The 16,867-nt window shown below is 41.6% G+C and overlaps 1 protein-coding gene across 2 annotated transcripts in view; it reads left to right on the forward strand.

The window, feature by feature from the left end:
- The first annotated feature begins 876 nt into the window (after nucleotides 1-876).
- The window catches only part of FAM161A (FAM161 centrosomal protein A), a 38,445-nt gene continuing 22,454 nt past the window's right edge, over nucleotides 877-16,867 (forward strand). Inside the window, exon 1 of one of the 2 annotated variants that reach the window (XM_069069017.1) lies at nucleotides 877-4,939. In XM_069069017.1, the coding sequence (XP_068925118.1) occupies nucleotides 4,808-4,939 (132 nt within the window). In that variant the 5' untranslated portion in view covers nucleotides 877-4,807. The remainder of the gene's footprint in view (nucleotides 4,940-16,867) is intronic. The other variant, XM_069069018.1, reaches the window with a different exon arrangement.

Consider the following 16,867-nt stretch of genomic DNA (forward strand, 5'->3'; position numbering starts at 1 on the left):
TTTAAGCACTGGGGATAAAAATACAAGCAAAAAGACAGCCCTTACCTTCAAGCTCCTTACATTCTAAAAGGGGAAGAGGACTAGAATAAGGGAACCAAAAAAGTTCCCTTGGAGACCTTGAGGGGCTATTTTTGTAAAGGATGGCTGGTTCCTTTGTCAAAATTAAGTTTCTAATAACTCACCAGTGGGACAGTGGGGCCAAAGGACTGGAGAGCAAAAATATTGTTATCCATCTGAATTAAGTACAACATAACCTGTATTCATATTATTAATTTAGCCATCTCAATTAGTGTTACTCTTTTACTCAAATTGTCTACTTGTGATGTTTAAAAATTATTTAGTATTGATTTCCAAATGTAAGTTGCCATCTATCCCAAGCATGCCATGCTTTTATTTTAGAAGGGGAACCCACAATTTTTTATACTAGCTATAGCTAGTTACAATGCTTAAGTCTCAAATGCTTTCTGGAATGTATTCTGTATGTAGGAACGTAGAATCGTTTTTGAGTAAGAGATTCCTTAAAGGTAAGAATGTACAAGGCAAATAAAAAATGATTTCTCTGATATAAAGCACTTCTTAAGTCCTTCCTGGTTTAAAACATTATTTTATTTATCCTTTTCGATGTTTAGGAGTATAAAATGGTTACCTTTGCAGTAAGTTTTCATCTTGTATTAAGCTACCAATATAACATCTAGTCAAATTGGATGGTTAAATTAAACCTTTCATAATCCTGCAGGAGTCACTTTACATTTCACATAGTTAATATAATCAGTATAAATCATTTGTAGTGTTTGTGCAAAAGAGAACCCTGAAACATCAAAAACCTAATTTTTTTTACTTATTTCAAGCCACAAGCATATTTTAACATATATGTTGAATGAAAATATTTAAAGGAGTAACCTTTCATATTTACCAATTATCCTTTGGGATAAGAGAAAGGCTAGAGCTTTGATCCTACCAAGTAGCTGTGTAGTACACAGGCAAAAATAACAAGTGTGACTGATGTTCAGTTTGTCACTTTTTGTACCTTCATTTTCCTTTTAAGTTTTTGGTGTTCCTATGGGTGCTGGATTATATGAAATGAACTTTGCAAAAGATCCCACAGTACTTCAACTTACCTGATAACATTGAATATTTTTAAAATATAGACTTGTCTTCTACCAAAACTAGAACTGCTAAGTAAATCTTGGCTTGAGGCACTGACTTCAAGTTTGTACATACCTTTCTATCTGTACTAAGCCTCATCTGTCCTATTTCCACATGTATTCATATACATGTGACAGCATGATGAAGCATTTATTAAGTGCTTATATACAATGCTGGCTGTTCGTGTATACAAATAGAAAAATCTCAGCCTTTTAAGAGTTTACATCCTAATAAGACAATACATAAGGGAACAGTGGCCCAAGAGAAGTATGTACAGGTGTGTAATGTAATGCCAAAAGAAGGCAACTTCCCAGGTTCAAAATACCAGCATAGGTGCTCTCTATTTTATTCAGTGACAAACCAAGAACAGAGAAGATCAAAACATGACATCATTCAAAATACAGCATTTACTAAGCGTGATTAAATAATCTCCAAGTACTACCCCACCCCAGGACCTTCCAATCATTCAATCAATTACAAAGTCTCTGTTCTAAATACTTCTCCACCCCTAGGCTATACCTTAATTAAGTCCACCACAAAGCCCCTCTTCTCAAATGGAGATTAGTTTCCAAACATAAGGTCAAAAGTTCCCCACCCCTGGATCACAATTGAATCTACCCCAGAGTTACATCAAGTTTAAGCACAGCACTTAATACCCAAATGGAGGTCTTTTCTTCATCTTGACACAAGGCAAGTTCTCAGCAATCTTAGTTCCTGGGGAGACAAGGCTTAGCAAAGCCACAAGATACATTGCCAGTCCCTTCATGAATTTATCCTCTGTCTGTAGAACAGTCCTAGAACCCCTGAACACATTAGCAAAGCCCTCTCCCAGGATTTCTGTAAACATACAACAAGAAAATCCTTCTTCAGGGCTTCTGAACCAACAGAAAGGCTCCCAGACCCCTGCAACAACAGCACTGTCCTTCACCAGTGGACAGTATTCATTCTGTCTGCAGGACAGTCTCCAGACCCCTGCAACAACAGCACTGTCCCTCACCAGTGGACAGTATTCACTCTCTGTCTGCAGGACAGTCTCAGGGCTTCTTAGCGAACAGCCAGGTTCCAGGACTTCTTCAACAAAAGGACTGTCTTTCACCAGTGGACAAATCTGGCAAAACAACATCAAAACAGACAGACAAAGTACCAGCAAAACAGCCATGTCTCCTCAGTCCTTGGCAGCTCAGGGGGCAGGTCTCAAAAGTCCAGGGCAATTCAAAGCGGCCACCAGCAATTCTCTTAGTCTCTCTCTCTCCACGAGGTGCTGCTTCCAAAAAGATCTTCCACCTCTCTCTAGTGTCTCTCCAAATCTACCTCACCAGCTCTTCCCAGTTCAGGACTTTCTTTTCACATCAACAAGCCCATCCCACAGGTGGGATTAACAAACTCTGGGTTTTAACACAATCAATTTGAAAACCAAGCCAATACAGGGGAATCTTTAATTGCCATTACTATCACAAGGTGGGGATAGGGTCTTTCCAGAACTTAAGGAAGAAAAGGGTAAGATTGAGGAGAAAGAAAGTACTAGAAACCACTTGAACATGGTTATCAAAACAGTGTGGAAATTGGGTATTTTTTGAAAAACATTCAGATATCTAAACAGTTTACAATAATTCATCTGCAAACATTACCTGCAGGTTTAGTAACCACACAGACTTGAGACTTGCACTTGAGAATTTGGGGAGTAAACAAAACTTGAAGAACAAAGAATCCCTGAACTACATAAATTATTTGTTTTAAAAAACACTTGTATTAATTTTAAAATCTGATAAAGGTAACAAAAGAACCAGTACACACCATCTAAAAAGAATGAGAATGGACAAAGAATCCTAATTGGAGACATTAGACTAAAATGTACATTTTATGTGTTGAGATTATAGTTACAAAGTAAGTTTACCTAGTTACATGTTTTTTTCTTTTAAAAAATTAGCTTGTAAGAGTTGCAAAGTGTTTCCTTTTTCAGATATTTACACAACAGCCTCTTGTTCCTAGAGTTGTAACTGCACAGTCTCATACATACATAAGAATGCACCCTCGCCCTCAAAGCACTTTCCACATGTTTTGATCCAGGATCTCCCACCCAAGTATGTATTGCTATCTGGTTATAAGCCCATTGCCTCGTTTTGGGTGAAAAGCCTAACCCTGGGAAACAGTTTAGAAGATCAGTGCTGGGGATACTTGTATCAATAGATGTTTATTGACTGATTAAGTTGACTGGCTATTCCTGGATCTCAAGCGAGGCCAAAGCCACCTTGCCCTGGCTCTATTCTCATTCAGGTTCTTACTTGATTTCCCATGCACCCCTGTCTCAAGAAAGGTTGACTGGGAAGTTCTTTTTCCAGCTTCAACCTGCTATTGTACAGTAGAAATAATAGCATGTTATGGCTCAAGAAGCATTTAGCCCTGGCACCTAGTATGTGCCAATCCTTGGGCTAATCCCCTTCATTTGATCGTCAGAGTTGTGTGTAGGTGTAATTCTCACCCTCATTTTACAGACAAGGAAACTGCCAAAAAGCGGTTACGTGACTTGCTCAGCTAATGAATATCTGGGGCCGAATTTGAACACGGGTCTAAATTCACCACAAGTCTATACACTACAGCAGAGGAGTCAACATGATTTCATCAGCAGGGAAGATGAAAAGGTCTTCGTGTTAGTCTACAGAAAATCCTGTAAAATCCTACTGCCAGGCGGGTGGGGCCCCAAGGGGATGATGGAGGTGGTGGCCAAAAGTGCCTTTGATGTCAAGTGGTACAAGGACCAAGGTACGGAACACAGGAGGTGAGGCCCCAGGACCGCCGAGCTCTGCAGGAACCACGCTATACAAGACCCGGGTCTTTGTTCACTGCCCGAGCCCAGGGTTCTGCCCTCAGACTGCTGGCAGAACGGTGTGTATTCCAGGGCTCAGGTAAAGGCCGGGAGGATTTTCTGGGTCTGGCTACCTGGGCAGAGGTTGGGGTCACTCCCCCCACACACATACACATTGCTCCCAAAGGGATAAACTGATGCACAAACTTCGCCATAGAAGCAGGCCTCCTGAACTAAACTCCCCAGTCCGTTACTCCGTTACTCCGGCGCAGACAAAGCACCGCAGAACCCGGGGATGCCATTGGCCTTGCGCGGACGAAAGAAGGTGGGACAAAGAGTCGTTCCTCCCTGGTTGGTCCTTTCTTCGCGCCTGCCCTCCGGGCAGCCATGTTAGTTGAGGCAGACACAAATCTTGCTGCGGGGACGCGCAGTCTTTCGGGTCGAGAGCGCGCATCGTTTTCTTTCCCTCCTAAAGGAACCAGTTCGAGGAATGCTCTGTGGCTCCCTCTAATGTATTGTCCGCAAGTGTAGTGATGTCATCAGTTACCGGGCAACTACGCTGAAATCCGGAGGCGGGAGAGGAGAAGGACCCCCTTGGACCAACTGTCAAAAAACAGGGGGGAATGGGAAGGGGCAGGCCCCAATGAGTTCGCAGGTGTCCTTAGGAAGTCCCCGGACCCCTGCTCTGGGCTTCGAGGAGAGGCCTTTAGTCCTTCGAGGGCTCCCGTAGCGCGGCGCGCGGCGTCCCGCGTTACGGTGCCCTGGTAACGGCCACGCCCCCTGCGGGGAGCCGCCCCCTGCTGGCCCCGAGTTAGCTTTGCTCAAACCTGGGCGGGCAAGTACCGACATCCCAGAGCCATGGACGCTTCCCGTCCAGCGGCCGTGCTCGCATCGATCAGTTTCCAGGCGCCCCTGGATCCCCGCTCCAGGTCGCCACGCTTCGACTTCTACGAGCAGAAGCGCGCCGGCGAGACTACGGAGGAGGAGGAGGTAGGAGGCTCCGGGAAGGGGCGGGGAGCAGAGACCCTGCTCAGACCCCTGACCCTGGTTTTTGGCCGGACCCTGTAATCTTCCTTCTACCGCCCGAAGTGCTTCTCAGTGGGAGGAAGAGGAAGGTGGACTAATGACCTCCGTGCTGACCCGCACCCCAACACGCCATCTCCCGACTCCGTGCTTTTGCACTGGCTGTGCCTTCCCCCCTCCTGAAATGCTCTCTTTATCTTCGGCTTCTGGCTTTCTTTTTTTTTTTCCTTTTTTTTAAATTAATTTGTTTGTTTCCTTTTAGTTTACAGCATTCAATTCCACAATTCCTAGAGTTTCACATTTTGTCCCTCTCCCTACCCTCCTCCCCATGGCAGCATATAGTCAAGTATAGGATCAGTAAATACTTTCACATGATACATTAGTCAGGCTATAAGGACGGATTGTACCAGCTGGAATGAAAAATGGTAAAGAGGACATAAAACCAAATAAGAGAAGGAAAAAGATCAGGTATTTTGCTTCCACCTGGATATACACTTAGTTCTTTCTAGTTCTTTTTCTGGATGCACATATTTCTCTCCATGAGTCTTTTGGGATTGACTTATATTACTGCATTGCTGAGAAGAGTCCAGTCTATCAAAGTTGGTCATCACACATACGTTGTGTCTGTAATTGTATACAAATTTCTCCTGGTTCTACTCTTCTCACTCAGCATCAGTTTGTATAAGCCTCTCCAGGTAAATATGAAGACCGTCTGCTCCTAGTTTCTTATAGCACAGTCCATAACATGCATATACCACAACTTGTTCAGCCATTCCCCAGTTGATGGGCACCCCCTTAATTTCCAATTCTTTGCTACCACAAAAAGAGCTGCTATAAACATTTTTGTACATATGGGTCTTTCTCCCATTTCTATGATCTCTTTGGGATATAACCCTAGGAGTGGTATTGCTGGATCAAAGGGTATGAAAGTATTTATAGCCCTTTGGGCATAATTCCAGATTGCTCTCCAGAAAGGCTGGATCAGTTCGCAACTCAGCTTCTGGCTTTCTAAAAGACTGGGCTCAGAGCTCACCTTGGGCAAGAAGCCTTTCCCCGCCCCACCAACAGCTTGGGCCTTCCCTCCGAGATTACCTACCCCCTCTGTCCTATTTGTATATGCCACATGTGTCTTGTACATATATAGTTATTAATTTCCCCGTTAGATTCTGAACTCCTTGAGGGTAGGAACTGCTTTTGCCATTCTTTGTTCCATCGGTGCTTAATAAGTGTATATTGCCCCACCATTAGAACATGAGTACTTTGAAGGCAGGGACTCTTCTTTTAATTCCTGTGATTTGCAAAGTGCCTCCCACATAGTAAGCACTTAATAAATGCTTGTTGACTGACAAGTGATATGTGATGGCTTAAAAAAAAAAATCCGTGTACATTTAGTGCCTTAATTTTATTTTAGGGAGTACAAATTACTACTTTATTTGATTTCAGTAGCTCTCTGATATACTGGAATCGGCCGTTTTGGCTGTACTCCACTCATACTTGAGGTTTGAAGTGCCCCAGTAATTGAAAGCCTGCAGAAAAATAAATAAGAGTTCTCTGACCCTGCTTCTAGGCTGCTGTGTAATGAGAGACAGGTAAGTTAATCCCCAGGCTTACTGATCGTAAGGTCTTATTTAGCAAAATAAATGCAAAGGAAAGCCAGTTGGATATTTTATTATGGAGAATGCCAAGAGCTAGATCTGAAAAGCAGATGGAAAAATGCCCAAGGAATCACTGAATTAATTAGTGTCATGTGGTTTTTCTTGGATCTCTCATTTGTGTGTCTCAGATTTTGTTTTTGGTCAAGAAGGTCACAGAATCATGGATCTAGTCCTGGAAGGTATCTAGAGGGCCATGGATGGATGCATGAAAAAATGCTAGGTGTTAATTGTGAGCCAAGCACTGCACTCAGCCCTGGGGAGACGGATAGAAAAGGCTCCACAGTCTCTGCTCTCCCTGATCTCCTTCTCTGATTAGGGGAGATGATCAGCTGCAGGGCAGATGGAAAAGACCAAAACCCTAAATGGACTAGGATGTGGGGTCAGCAAGACCCACAAGGGTCCTGAGGTCATGTCTTTAGGTCACATAACAGGGTCCAGTTTGGCAGGGCAGTGATGCGGTAGCAGGGTGGGTGGTAAGGCCTGAGGGACCTCACTTCTTACAGGAAAGAATAGTTGGTGACCTTCATGTTATCCAAGCCATGTGAGTAGGCAGGTAGCCTATGTGGGTCCTGGGCCACTGCAGCACGATGGGAGCAGAGGTGGAAGACAAGGAGAGAAGCCCATCCTGGCCACTCTGGGTTCTGGGGGGAAGGGCCCTGTTTGCCCCTTGCTTTCCCCCTCTATTGCAGAACCAACTAGGAACTCATTTGGCAGAAGATGATGGAGAGGCTTCCTCTTGTTATTTTATAGATGAAGAAATTGAGATTCATTGAGACAAAGAGACTTGACCAAGGTCACACAAGTAGTAATCACTGGAGGCAGGATTTGAACCCAAGTCTTCTCATTCCAGAGCCAGGGCCTTTTCTGCTGCACTGTGCTCAGGTTTCTGTATTTTATGTGTCTGGAACATCTGTCTACTGGCTCATGAACAAAGACTTCTCTTTATTCCTTTCCCATAAGCTACTGAACAGGTGTCCAGCTAAAACTTCCAGCTAAAAACCATAAATCTACTCATATAAATCTCTACTCATCACTTAGATGAGTGGCACTTAGATTCATGCCATATGTTGGAAGCTTCTCAGTCACCAAAAAACAAAATAGTGTAGCAAATATAAATCTGAAGACAGGTAATAATAAATAGGTCTCATTTATGTGACATTTGAAGGTTTAATCCTTATGTGGTAGTTATTACAATTCAATTTGCTTAATTTTAATCTCACTAAGTTTTTTTAGAATTGCAATGTACAAAGCCAAGACTGAGTTAAGGGCAACGCAAGTGTTTTAGGGACACAATATGGCATAGAAGCAAAAACCCAGGATGGAGGAGCCAGGAGACCTGAATTCAAATGTCATTTCTGCCTCTTAGTAGCTGTGTGACCTTGGGTAAGTCATTTAAATTGTCTAGGCCTCTGTTTCATCATTTGTATAGTGATATTGGACTAGATGGCTTCTCTCAGTTTCTGACTATTCTAAATACTAAAGGGGGTGACCTGAGGGCTGGGATAACCTGTAGCCAGCCAGTAGCTAGTGTATACTTGGAGAAGAAACACTAAAGAAAATAGAGGAATTAGCAGGGTGACAGTTGAATTCAACAAACATGTTGACTAGGTCATTCAAAGGAACATGGAACTAGGGCTGAAGTAGACCTCTGAGACCAACCCCACCATTTTACAGATGAAGAGAGTGGTCAGAAGTCTATTAATCTCACATACCTACTATGTGCTAGACAGTGCTGGGCACCAGGAATACAAAGACAAAACAGTCTGTCCCCAGGGAGCTTAAACTCTACAGTAGGATACACATATACACATTGAAGGAGATATATAATATAAACAACGTAAAGACAAAGTGATTTTGCTGGAGAGGGTCAGGAAAGACATTTCCAAAAGAAACTAGGGATTCTAAGAGGGGAGAGCACTTGGGGCATGAAGGGACAGCCTGTAAATCCCTCTGGCAGATGTGTGGAGGATGGGGTTGGAGAGGGAAAAGACTTGAAACAGGGAGGACAATTAGGAGGCCATTGGAATAGGCCAGGCAAGAGGCGATGAAATTGTGACCTAGGACAGTGTGAGTGGAAAAAGGGGAGCAATGGGAACGCTGCTTTGGAGAGATAATTGACAAGACGCAGCAAGCAATTAGAAAGAGTAAGGATGTGTCAAGGATGACTGGAAGGTTTCCAACCTGGGTGACAGGAAGGATGGCAGTACCCTTAACAGAACTAAGGAAACTAGGAAGAAAGGAGGGTCTGCCTCTTCTCCTGTCTCCAGGCTTTTGAAGGAAATCAAGAAGTAGGCCATTTCTGACCAGCATTCCTTTTACTCCACTCTAATTAACCTTTTTCTGTATCCTTGGTAGATGATGCCCCAAAACTGTTCCTCCCCTTTAAACTCCCAAATCCACCCCTAGAATTCCTTGTACAGTATCTCTAACAAGTGTCTGAACAGCCTCTATAGGAGCTCCTAACATTTTCTGATCCCTGTATCCTTTGGTTTTCAGGAAACCACCTTTTAGCTGCCTATTCAATGTTCAGAATCAATAGATGAGTAGAGTAAGCTTTTGGTAAGCGCTTGCTGTGTACCAGGTGCTACACTGAGAGCTAAGAGGAGCAGAAAGAGAAAACAGAGCAAAACCATAGGGTCCCTGCTTTTCAAGGATCTTCCATTCCAGCAGGGGAAGAGAGAACATGAAGGGGAGTTGGAAAGGAGGGAAGGAGAAGAAAGACGAACTGACAGGGGTTAGACAGCTGGTGTGGTGGGAACAGCCTGGAGGGGTAAAGAGCCAGGAGAGAGAGCAGCATGGTTTGGCCTCATCATAGGATGGTTCCAGGCAAGGTCTCACCAGTCATTGAGTCAGCCTCAGGATGGAGTTGTTCCTCAAGGGACCAGGCAGACTGTGTGGAAGTGCAACAGATAGTTGTGGGAGAAAAGAAATCTGTTGTTTATCATGCATATTCATCCATGAAGAAAAATATTATGTAATTTAATTAGGGTAATAGAGTTTAAAAAAACTATGTAATTAAATTAGGGTAATAATTTCCAAATATATACTGTATGCCCTTGATAAGCCTTTTGTAACCAAAGTGATACACACACCCCAGACTGGGAACTGCTCTTCCACAAGACCTTCAGTAAGGGGAAACTCGGTACCTTCGAAGATAACCCATTCCACTTTTGGGCAGCTCTAATTCTTCAGACTCCTGCCCCTCTTTTATGGCTTTATTGGAGAAGGGCAGTCCTTGAGAAGGCAGAGCTGCTCTCACTGCTTCAAGGGTCAGCTGAACAAAAGAGTATTTTACATTCACTGCTCAACCCCTTATCTGGCTTCTGTTCCCAGGGACAGAATCATCCTCCTTGAAGGATGTGCTACAGTGGAAAGACTGCTGGATTTGTAGTCACATGACCTGGACTTTAATTCCAGCTCTGCCATTTGTTCCTTCTTTGACCTTGGGCAGGTCATTTAGTCTCTCTGGGCCTCAGTTTCTTCATCTGTAAAATGAAAGGATTAGATTAAAAGGCTTCTTAGGTCTATCCTAGTTCTAAACACTAATGTCCTTGTGAACTTTCTGAGACATTTTATTAGAATAGAACACAACAAGAGAATTGTATGTGAAACTGAATTTCTATTCCATGATACTTGATTTTTTTTAAGTATATAATAAATTCAGCCCAATACTTTCAAAAACTGTCCTGCTTATGTTTCCTTCTGAACTTCTTTCTGTATTCCTCTGAACTTTTAAAAATATTTCAGTGATTTCTTCCTTTTTTCTTTTCTTTCTTTTTTTTTGCACCACCATCAATACTCCCCACCCTCACCTCAATTGAAAACAGAAGGGAGGAAAACTTGTAGCAAATAAACATAGTCAAACCAAAACAAATACATACAATGACCATACTGAAAAATCTGTTTCTTCTTTCTCGCCGTGAATCCATCGCCTGTCTGCAGGACCTAGGTAACGTCTCATCATAAGTCATCTGGAGATAGGATTGGTTATTGCTTGAGTCTTTCTGAGTTCTTTTTCTTTATGGTGGTTTTTGTCACTATGTACATTGTTCTGCTCTTGTTCATTTTTTTTGCTTGTGATTGTTCCCTTTGGTGTTATCCTAATTAACTAACCCCCCATTCCTGGCTGTTTCTCTCTTGTATTTGGTAGAGTTCTATACCAAACTGTATTTTCAACTCTCCTTTATCTATTTTAGATCAGTTAGGTTAATCTGATGCCCACTCTCACCACCCATTCTCTTTGTGTGTATACTCTTCTTCTTACACATTCCAGTTATCAGAAATTGTAAGTTCCATTCCATTCTTTCTTTCTACACTAGTGTATTTCTTCCACCTCCATTCTCTTTTCCTTGCTAAAATCCTCAACAGAATTAATCCAACCTCTAGGACCTCTGTTTTTATTAGAGTCCCAAAATACCCTTTGAAGATATTAAAGGTTTGAAGGGATACTTATTTCTTCTCTACCTATTAGAATATTAGAGATTTAGCTTCTTTCCTTCCTTCCTTTCTTTCTCTCTCTCCCTTTCTTTTTCTCTCTCCTTCCTTTTCTTTTTCTTTCCAAAACCTTCAACCCAGTTCACTCTGTAGCTCATAGAACGGATCACAATAGGTCCCTGTGGAAGCTCCACTTAATGGCTGTATTTTGGGTCCTCCTCATTTAGAGTGAATGTCAATGGTAACTGTTTCTTAGAGTGAATGTCGATGGTAACTGTTTCTCAGAAAGCCTGAGCATCTTCCCCTCCCAGCTTGATGTTTTTGGTGTCGTTATTTTTTTCTAATTAAAGGGACCATCCCTTGATTCACTTCTTAAAGAGGCATAGTCACTGAATAGGCATTACCTTACTCTAAGTGAGAACCTGAAAAGGCCCTAGCCTAAAAGAGTCAGGGTCTCCCAATGCATCCTGGGCCATCTCCAGTTGTCCTGATGAATACCTGGTCACTGGACCCAGATGGTTCTGGAGGAGAAAGTGAGGCTGGTGACCTTGCCCAGCCCTCCCTCACTCAAATCAAAGTCAACTGCAAGTCATGTCTTCATTTCCCTGATGCCATGATGCCATGGTCCTCTTCAAGAATGAAGGACAAACAACAACAAGAATAGATTATCTTTATCATTTCTTTCAGTTACTCAAGTAAATTTACTTTTCTAGGTTTCTTTTGACTCTTATGTTTGCATTTCAAAGTCATTCTCAACTCTGGTCTTTTCCTCAAGAATGCTGAAAAGCCCTCTATTCAGCTAAAGGTCTGTTTTCCCTCTTATAGGATTATTCACTTCGATTTAGGGTAAATTATTCTTTTTTTTTTCTTTTTTGGAATGGGAAGGGAGGACAGTGGGGGATTAAGTGACTTGCCCAAGGTTACACGGCTAGTAAGTGTTAAGTGTGTGAGGCCAGACTTGAACTCAGGTCCTCCTGACTCCAGGGCTGGTGCTCTATTTACTGCCGAACCTAGCCACCCAAAGGGTAAATTATTCTTGATTGTAAACTTATCTCTTTTGCCTTTTGGAATATCATATTCCAAGATCTCCTCTAATTTATAGTGGTATCTACCAGATCTTGTGTAAATCTGGCTATGTTTTCTAAGTTCTTGAACTCTTTCTGGCTACTTGTAGTGTTTTTTCTTTGACTTGGAAGCTATGGATTTATTTATTTATTTATTTATTCATTTATTTGCTTTTTGGACGGGGGAAGGTAGGGCAGTTGGGGTTAAGTGACTTGCCCAAGGTCATACAGCTGGTAAGTGTCAAGTATCTGAGGCTGGATTTGAACTCAGGTTCTCCTGACTCCAAGGACAGTGTTGTATTCACTGTGCCACCTAGCCACCCTGAAACTATGGATTTTGTTCATGACATTTCTGGAACTTGTAATTTTGGGGACTTATTTCAAAAAGTGACTTGTGGGGTCTGTTTTTACCTTGCCCTTTGATTCTGATGAGATCTAGGGAGGGTTTATGTATGATTTCTTGGAATACAGTATCCAGGATTTTTTAAAATCATAGTTTCCAGAGAATGTGATGATCTTTAAATTATCTGTTTTTATTCTTTTTTCCTAGATCATTTACTTTTAATATCAGATTTCCTATTTTTAATTTTTTTCAATCTTTTGTTCTAATATTTTTCTTCTTTTTTCTTCTTTTTTTTGCTATTTGGGGGGGGGGGGGGAAGATAGGGCAGTTGAGGTTAAGCAACTTGCCCAAGGTTATACGGCCAGTTTTTGTGTTAAGTGTCTGAGGCTGGATTTGAACCCAGGTCCTCCTGACTCCACAGCCGGTGCTCCACTCACTGCGCCACCCAGCCATCCCTGTTCTAATATTTCTTACCATCTCATGGAGTCATTCATTTCTATTTGTTGTTGTTCAGTTGCATCTGACTCTTCATTACCCCATGGACCACAGCACTCTAGGCCTTTCTATCCTCCACTATCTCCTGAAGTCTGTCCAAGTTCATGTTTGTTGTTTCCATGACACTCTATCCTTATCTCATCCTCTGCTGTTCCTTTTTTTCTTTTCCCTTCAGTCTTTCCTAACATCAGGGATTTTTACAATGAGTCCCATCTTCTCATTATGTGGCCAAAGTTTTTCAGTTTCAGTATTTGACCTTCCAGTGAATAGCCTGAATTAATTTCTTTATGTATTGACTGATCTGATCTACTTGCTGACCAAGGGACTTTCAGAAGTCATCTCCAACACTTCAAAAGCATCATTTCTGTGGTCTTCAGCTTTCCTTATAGTCCCAGCTTTCACAGCCAAATGTTGCTACTGGAAGAACCATAGCTTCATCTACATAGACTTTCATTGGTAAGGTGATGTCTCTGCTTTTTGGTCTAGATTTGCTATAGCTTTCCTTCTAAGCAATAAGTGTTTTTTAATTTCATGGCTGCAGTCACCATCTACAGTGATCTTTGATCCCAATAATGTAAAATCTGATACTGCTTCCATTTCTTCTCTGTTTGCAGTTACTAAGATCTTAGGTTTGGGGGGGTTTTATGTTAAGCTTTGAGCTAACTTTTACACTTTCTTCTTTCATCCCCATCAAGAGGCTTCTTAATTCCTCTTTACTTTCTGCCATCAGAGTGATATTATTTGCATATCTGAAATTGTTTATATTTCTCCCAGCAACCTTAATTCTGGCTTTTGATTCATCTAGCCTGGAATTAATGATGTACTGTGCATATAAGTTAATATAAATAAATTAATTAAGTTAAATAAATAAGATGACATAGCTTTGTCATAGTGCTTTTCCAATCTTATACCAATCAGTTGTTCCGTGTTCAGTTCCTACTGTTGCTTCTTGGCCCACATACAGATTCCTTAGGAGACAAGTAAGATGATTTCGTATTCCCATCTCTTTGAAGACTTGCCCTATTTGTTGTGATCCACACCGTCAAAGGCTTTAGTGTAGTCAATGAAGCAGAAATAGATGTTTTTCTGGAACTCTCTTGCTTTCTCCATGATCCAACAAATGTTGGCAATTTGGTTTCTAATTCCTCTGCCTCTTTGAAAACCAACCTGCATTTCTGGTAATTCTTAGTACATTTTGCTGAAGCCTAGATTGCAGAATCTTAAGTATGTCCTTGCTGGCACGTGAAATGAGCACAGTTATTTGGTAATTTGAATTTCTGTTTAGTCTGTTCTAATTTGTCAGTGTCCATTACTTGACTGAAGCTAAACTAATCTCCTTCCATTTCTTTCCTCCAAAGCTTTCGTTTTTTTTCTTTTTATGTCATGCTTCATTTCTTCAGGATATTCAAGTAATACTTGTGGAAAGTCCTTTTTTTTTTCCTTTTGAGTCTTTGCTTATAGTTGTTTGTAGAATTACTCCCTCCTGCTAGATTGAATTGTTGTGTTATCTCTGGATCTGTTATAATGCTTTATAGCGGTCTGTACCATCAGTTTACTCATCTAACCCTCCCTAGTTCCTAAATTGAGGCTTTATGCCAGACACTGCTCATAGTTGCACTTTTGGGTGGGGTGGTTGACCCTGCTTGGTCTCAACCTGGGTCTCCTGGATTCCTGTGCTAATTTCTACCTGCTGGGGTTAGGTCCCCTCCTGTTTACCAAACCGTTGGGGTTCAGAGCTCTGGATCTTCAGGGCCCTAGATATCATCTCAAGACAGAATGTTAGGAACTGAGAGCCTGTTGGCCTGAGGTAGCCTGGTCTACTAACTGCTGCAAAGAGTTCCTGCCACTCCCATTGACTTCTAGGGTCTCTGATGTGGGTTTCTCATTTCCACTGTGATTTTCTTGGCGCAGCCCTCCACTCTGGCTACTTCAGAATTTAAAGCCTAGCAAACCAGATCTATCTCTGGCCATTGTCTAGTTGCTGGGAAGCCACCACCAGGTTTGCCTGCCTGGGTGGTGGTTTACCTTTCCTATTGCCTGTGGGTTTCTAGCTGCCTTTTGTGCTTTTCTGAGGTGGATGAAGTCACCTATTGTAGTTTCTCTTTGGATTTCTTGATAATTATCTGATGTGGTATTATTTTTATGTTTTTGCTATAGCATATATATGGGAGCTAGACCATCTGGCTGGAAATCCCTGTACCCTCTTTGCCCCTTCCTTGATATTTCTGCTCCAACTACCTCTTCTTGTATTGTATGTAGTAACTTTCTGATATCTATCTGCAGCCTATTCCTTCTCCAACCTGTACTCCACTCCAGTGTCAGAATAATCTTGGTAATACTACTTTAAGATAATGTTACTCTTTCCCTGTAGAACCTCTGGTGTACTCTCTTTGCCTGGCAAATAAAATGGGCTTTGTGGGAGCATCTTATGAAGCCTTCCCTACTAACAGCATAAAAAGGCTCCCTCCTTACATTTCTGTAGCACATACCTGGTTTTCTTATACTGAAGGTATTCTCATTCACTTATCTTTCCTGTGTTAGATTGTAAACTTGAGAGCACAGCTTGTGCATTACTCCTGTTGGTGTCCCTTATGCTTAGCACTATGCCTTATAAGAATGATGTCAAACTCCAGTGGAAACCATTCAGCTATACAGAAGAACCCTGTGGCTGCTTATTGACCTCAAAAACTATACATTAACATTATCTGTATATTGTTATTTATTTTGCTAAATATTTATATTTTACACCGATTCTTAAGCCTTGGGTTTTATGTCTCTGCCTTACAATAAAAGTAGGTGCTTAATAAATGTCTGTGGAGTTGAGGTGGGCTCTGGACCCTAACTTTCTACATAATTGTAGAGGAATCATTTTCTGGGTCTCTGAATATTTAATTACCTGTTACATTTATAAAATGTAATAAAATCATGTATAGTACTTCTCACAGTATTGATCTGAGGAATAACTAATAAAGATTAAATGCAAACTATTCCAGACATTGTGTAAAACAGTTGTTTTGCCCAGAATTGTTTCTTTTTTTCTTTTTTTCAAATGCTTTATTAACTTCTGATTTACATCCTTCATTTCCGCCAGATTTTGAGTTACAAATTTTTTCCCCGTTTTTCCTCTACCCACCGCCCCAAAATAGCAGTCCCACAGGATATCCCCTCCTCCAATCTGCTCTCTCCCATATTTTCTCTCATACCCCTTTCGACTTTTCCAGTGGATCTCTATGCCCCAGTGCCTGTATATCTTATTTCCCAATTATATGTAAAATAGTATTAGTAATAGTATATATATATATATACATATATATATATACATATATATATATATATTTGAATATTTGATTTTAAAGCTTTGAATTCCCTTCCTCCCGTGTCACCCACCCCTACTGGGAAGACAAGCAGTTCAGTATAGGTTGTACATGTGTGGCTAATGCAAAACAATAACATAGTAGATATATTGTAAAAGACTGACTATATTTCCCTCCCTCCTATCCCACCTCCCACTTGTTCTATTCTCTACTTTGATCCTATACCTTTTCAAAAGTGGGTGCTTCTAACTTCCCTCCCCCCCAGCCTGCCCTCCCTTCCATCATCTCCCCTCTCATCCCCTTCCCCCCCTACTCTCCTGGAGGGTGAGATACCCTATTTAGTGTGTATTTCATTCCCTCCTCAAGCCAAATTCAATGGGAATAAGGTTGACCCATTCCCTTTTGCCTTCCTATTCTTCCCCTCCATTGTAACCATTTTCCCTTGCCTCTTCTGTATGAGATAGTTTACCCCATTCTGTTTCTCCCCATCTCCTCTCATTATATTCCTCTCTCACCTCTTAATTTCACCTTTTAAGTATCATCCCTTCCTGTTAAATTGGTCCTGTGCCCTCTATCTATGTATACCTGTA

This window comes from Petaurus breviceps, unplaced genomic scaffold (assembly GCF_028583685.1).
Source record: "Petaurus breviceps papuanus isolate PSGF00001 unplaced genomic scaffold, PetGlider_PUasm1.0 90775, whole genome shotgun sequence".
Taxonomy (NCBI): Eukaryota; Metazoa; Chordata; class Mammalia; order Diprotodontia; family Petauridae; genus Petaurus; species Petaurus breviceps.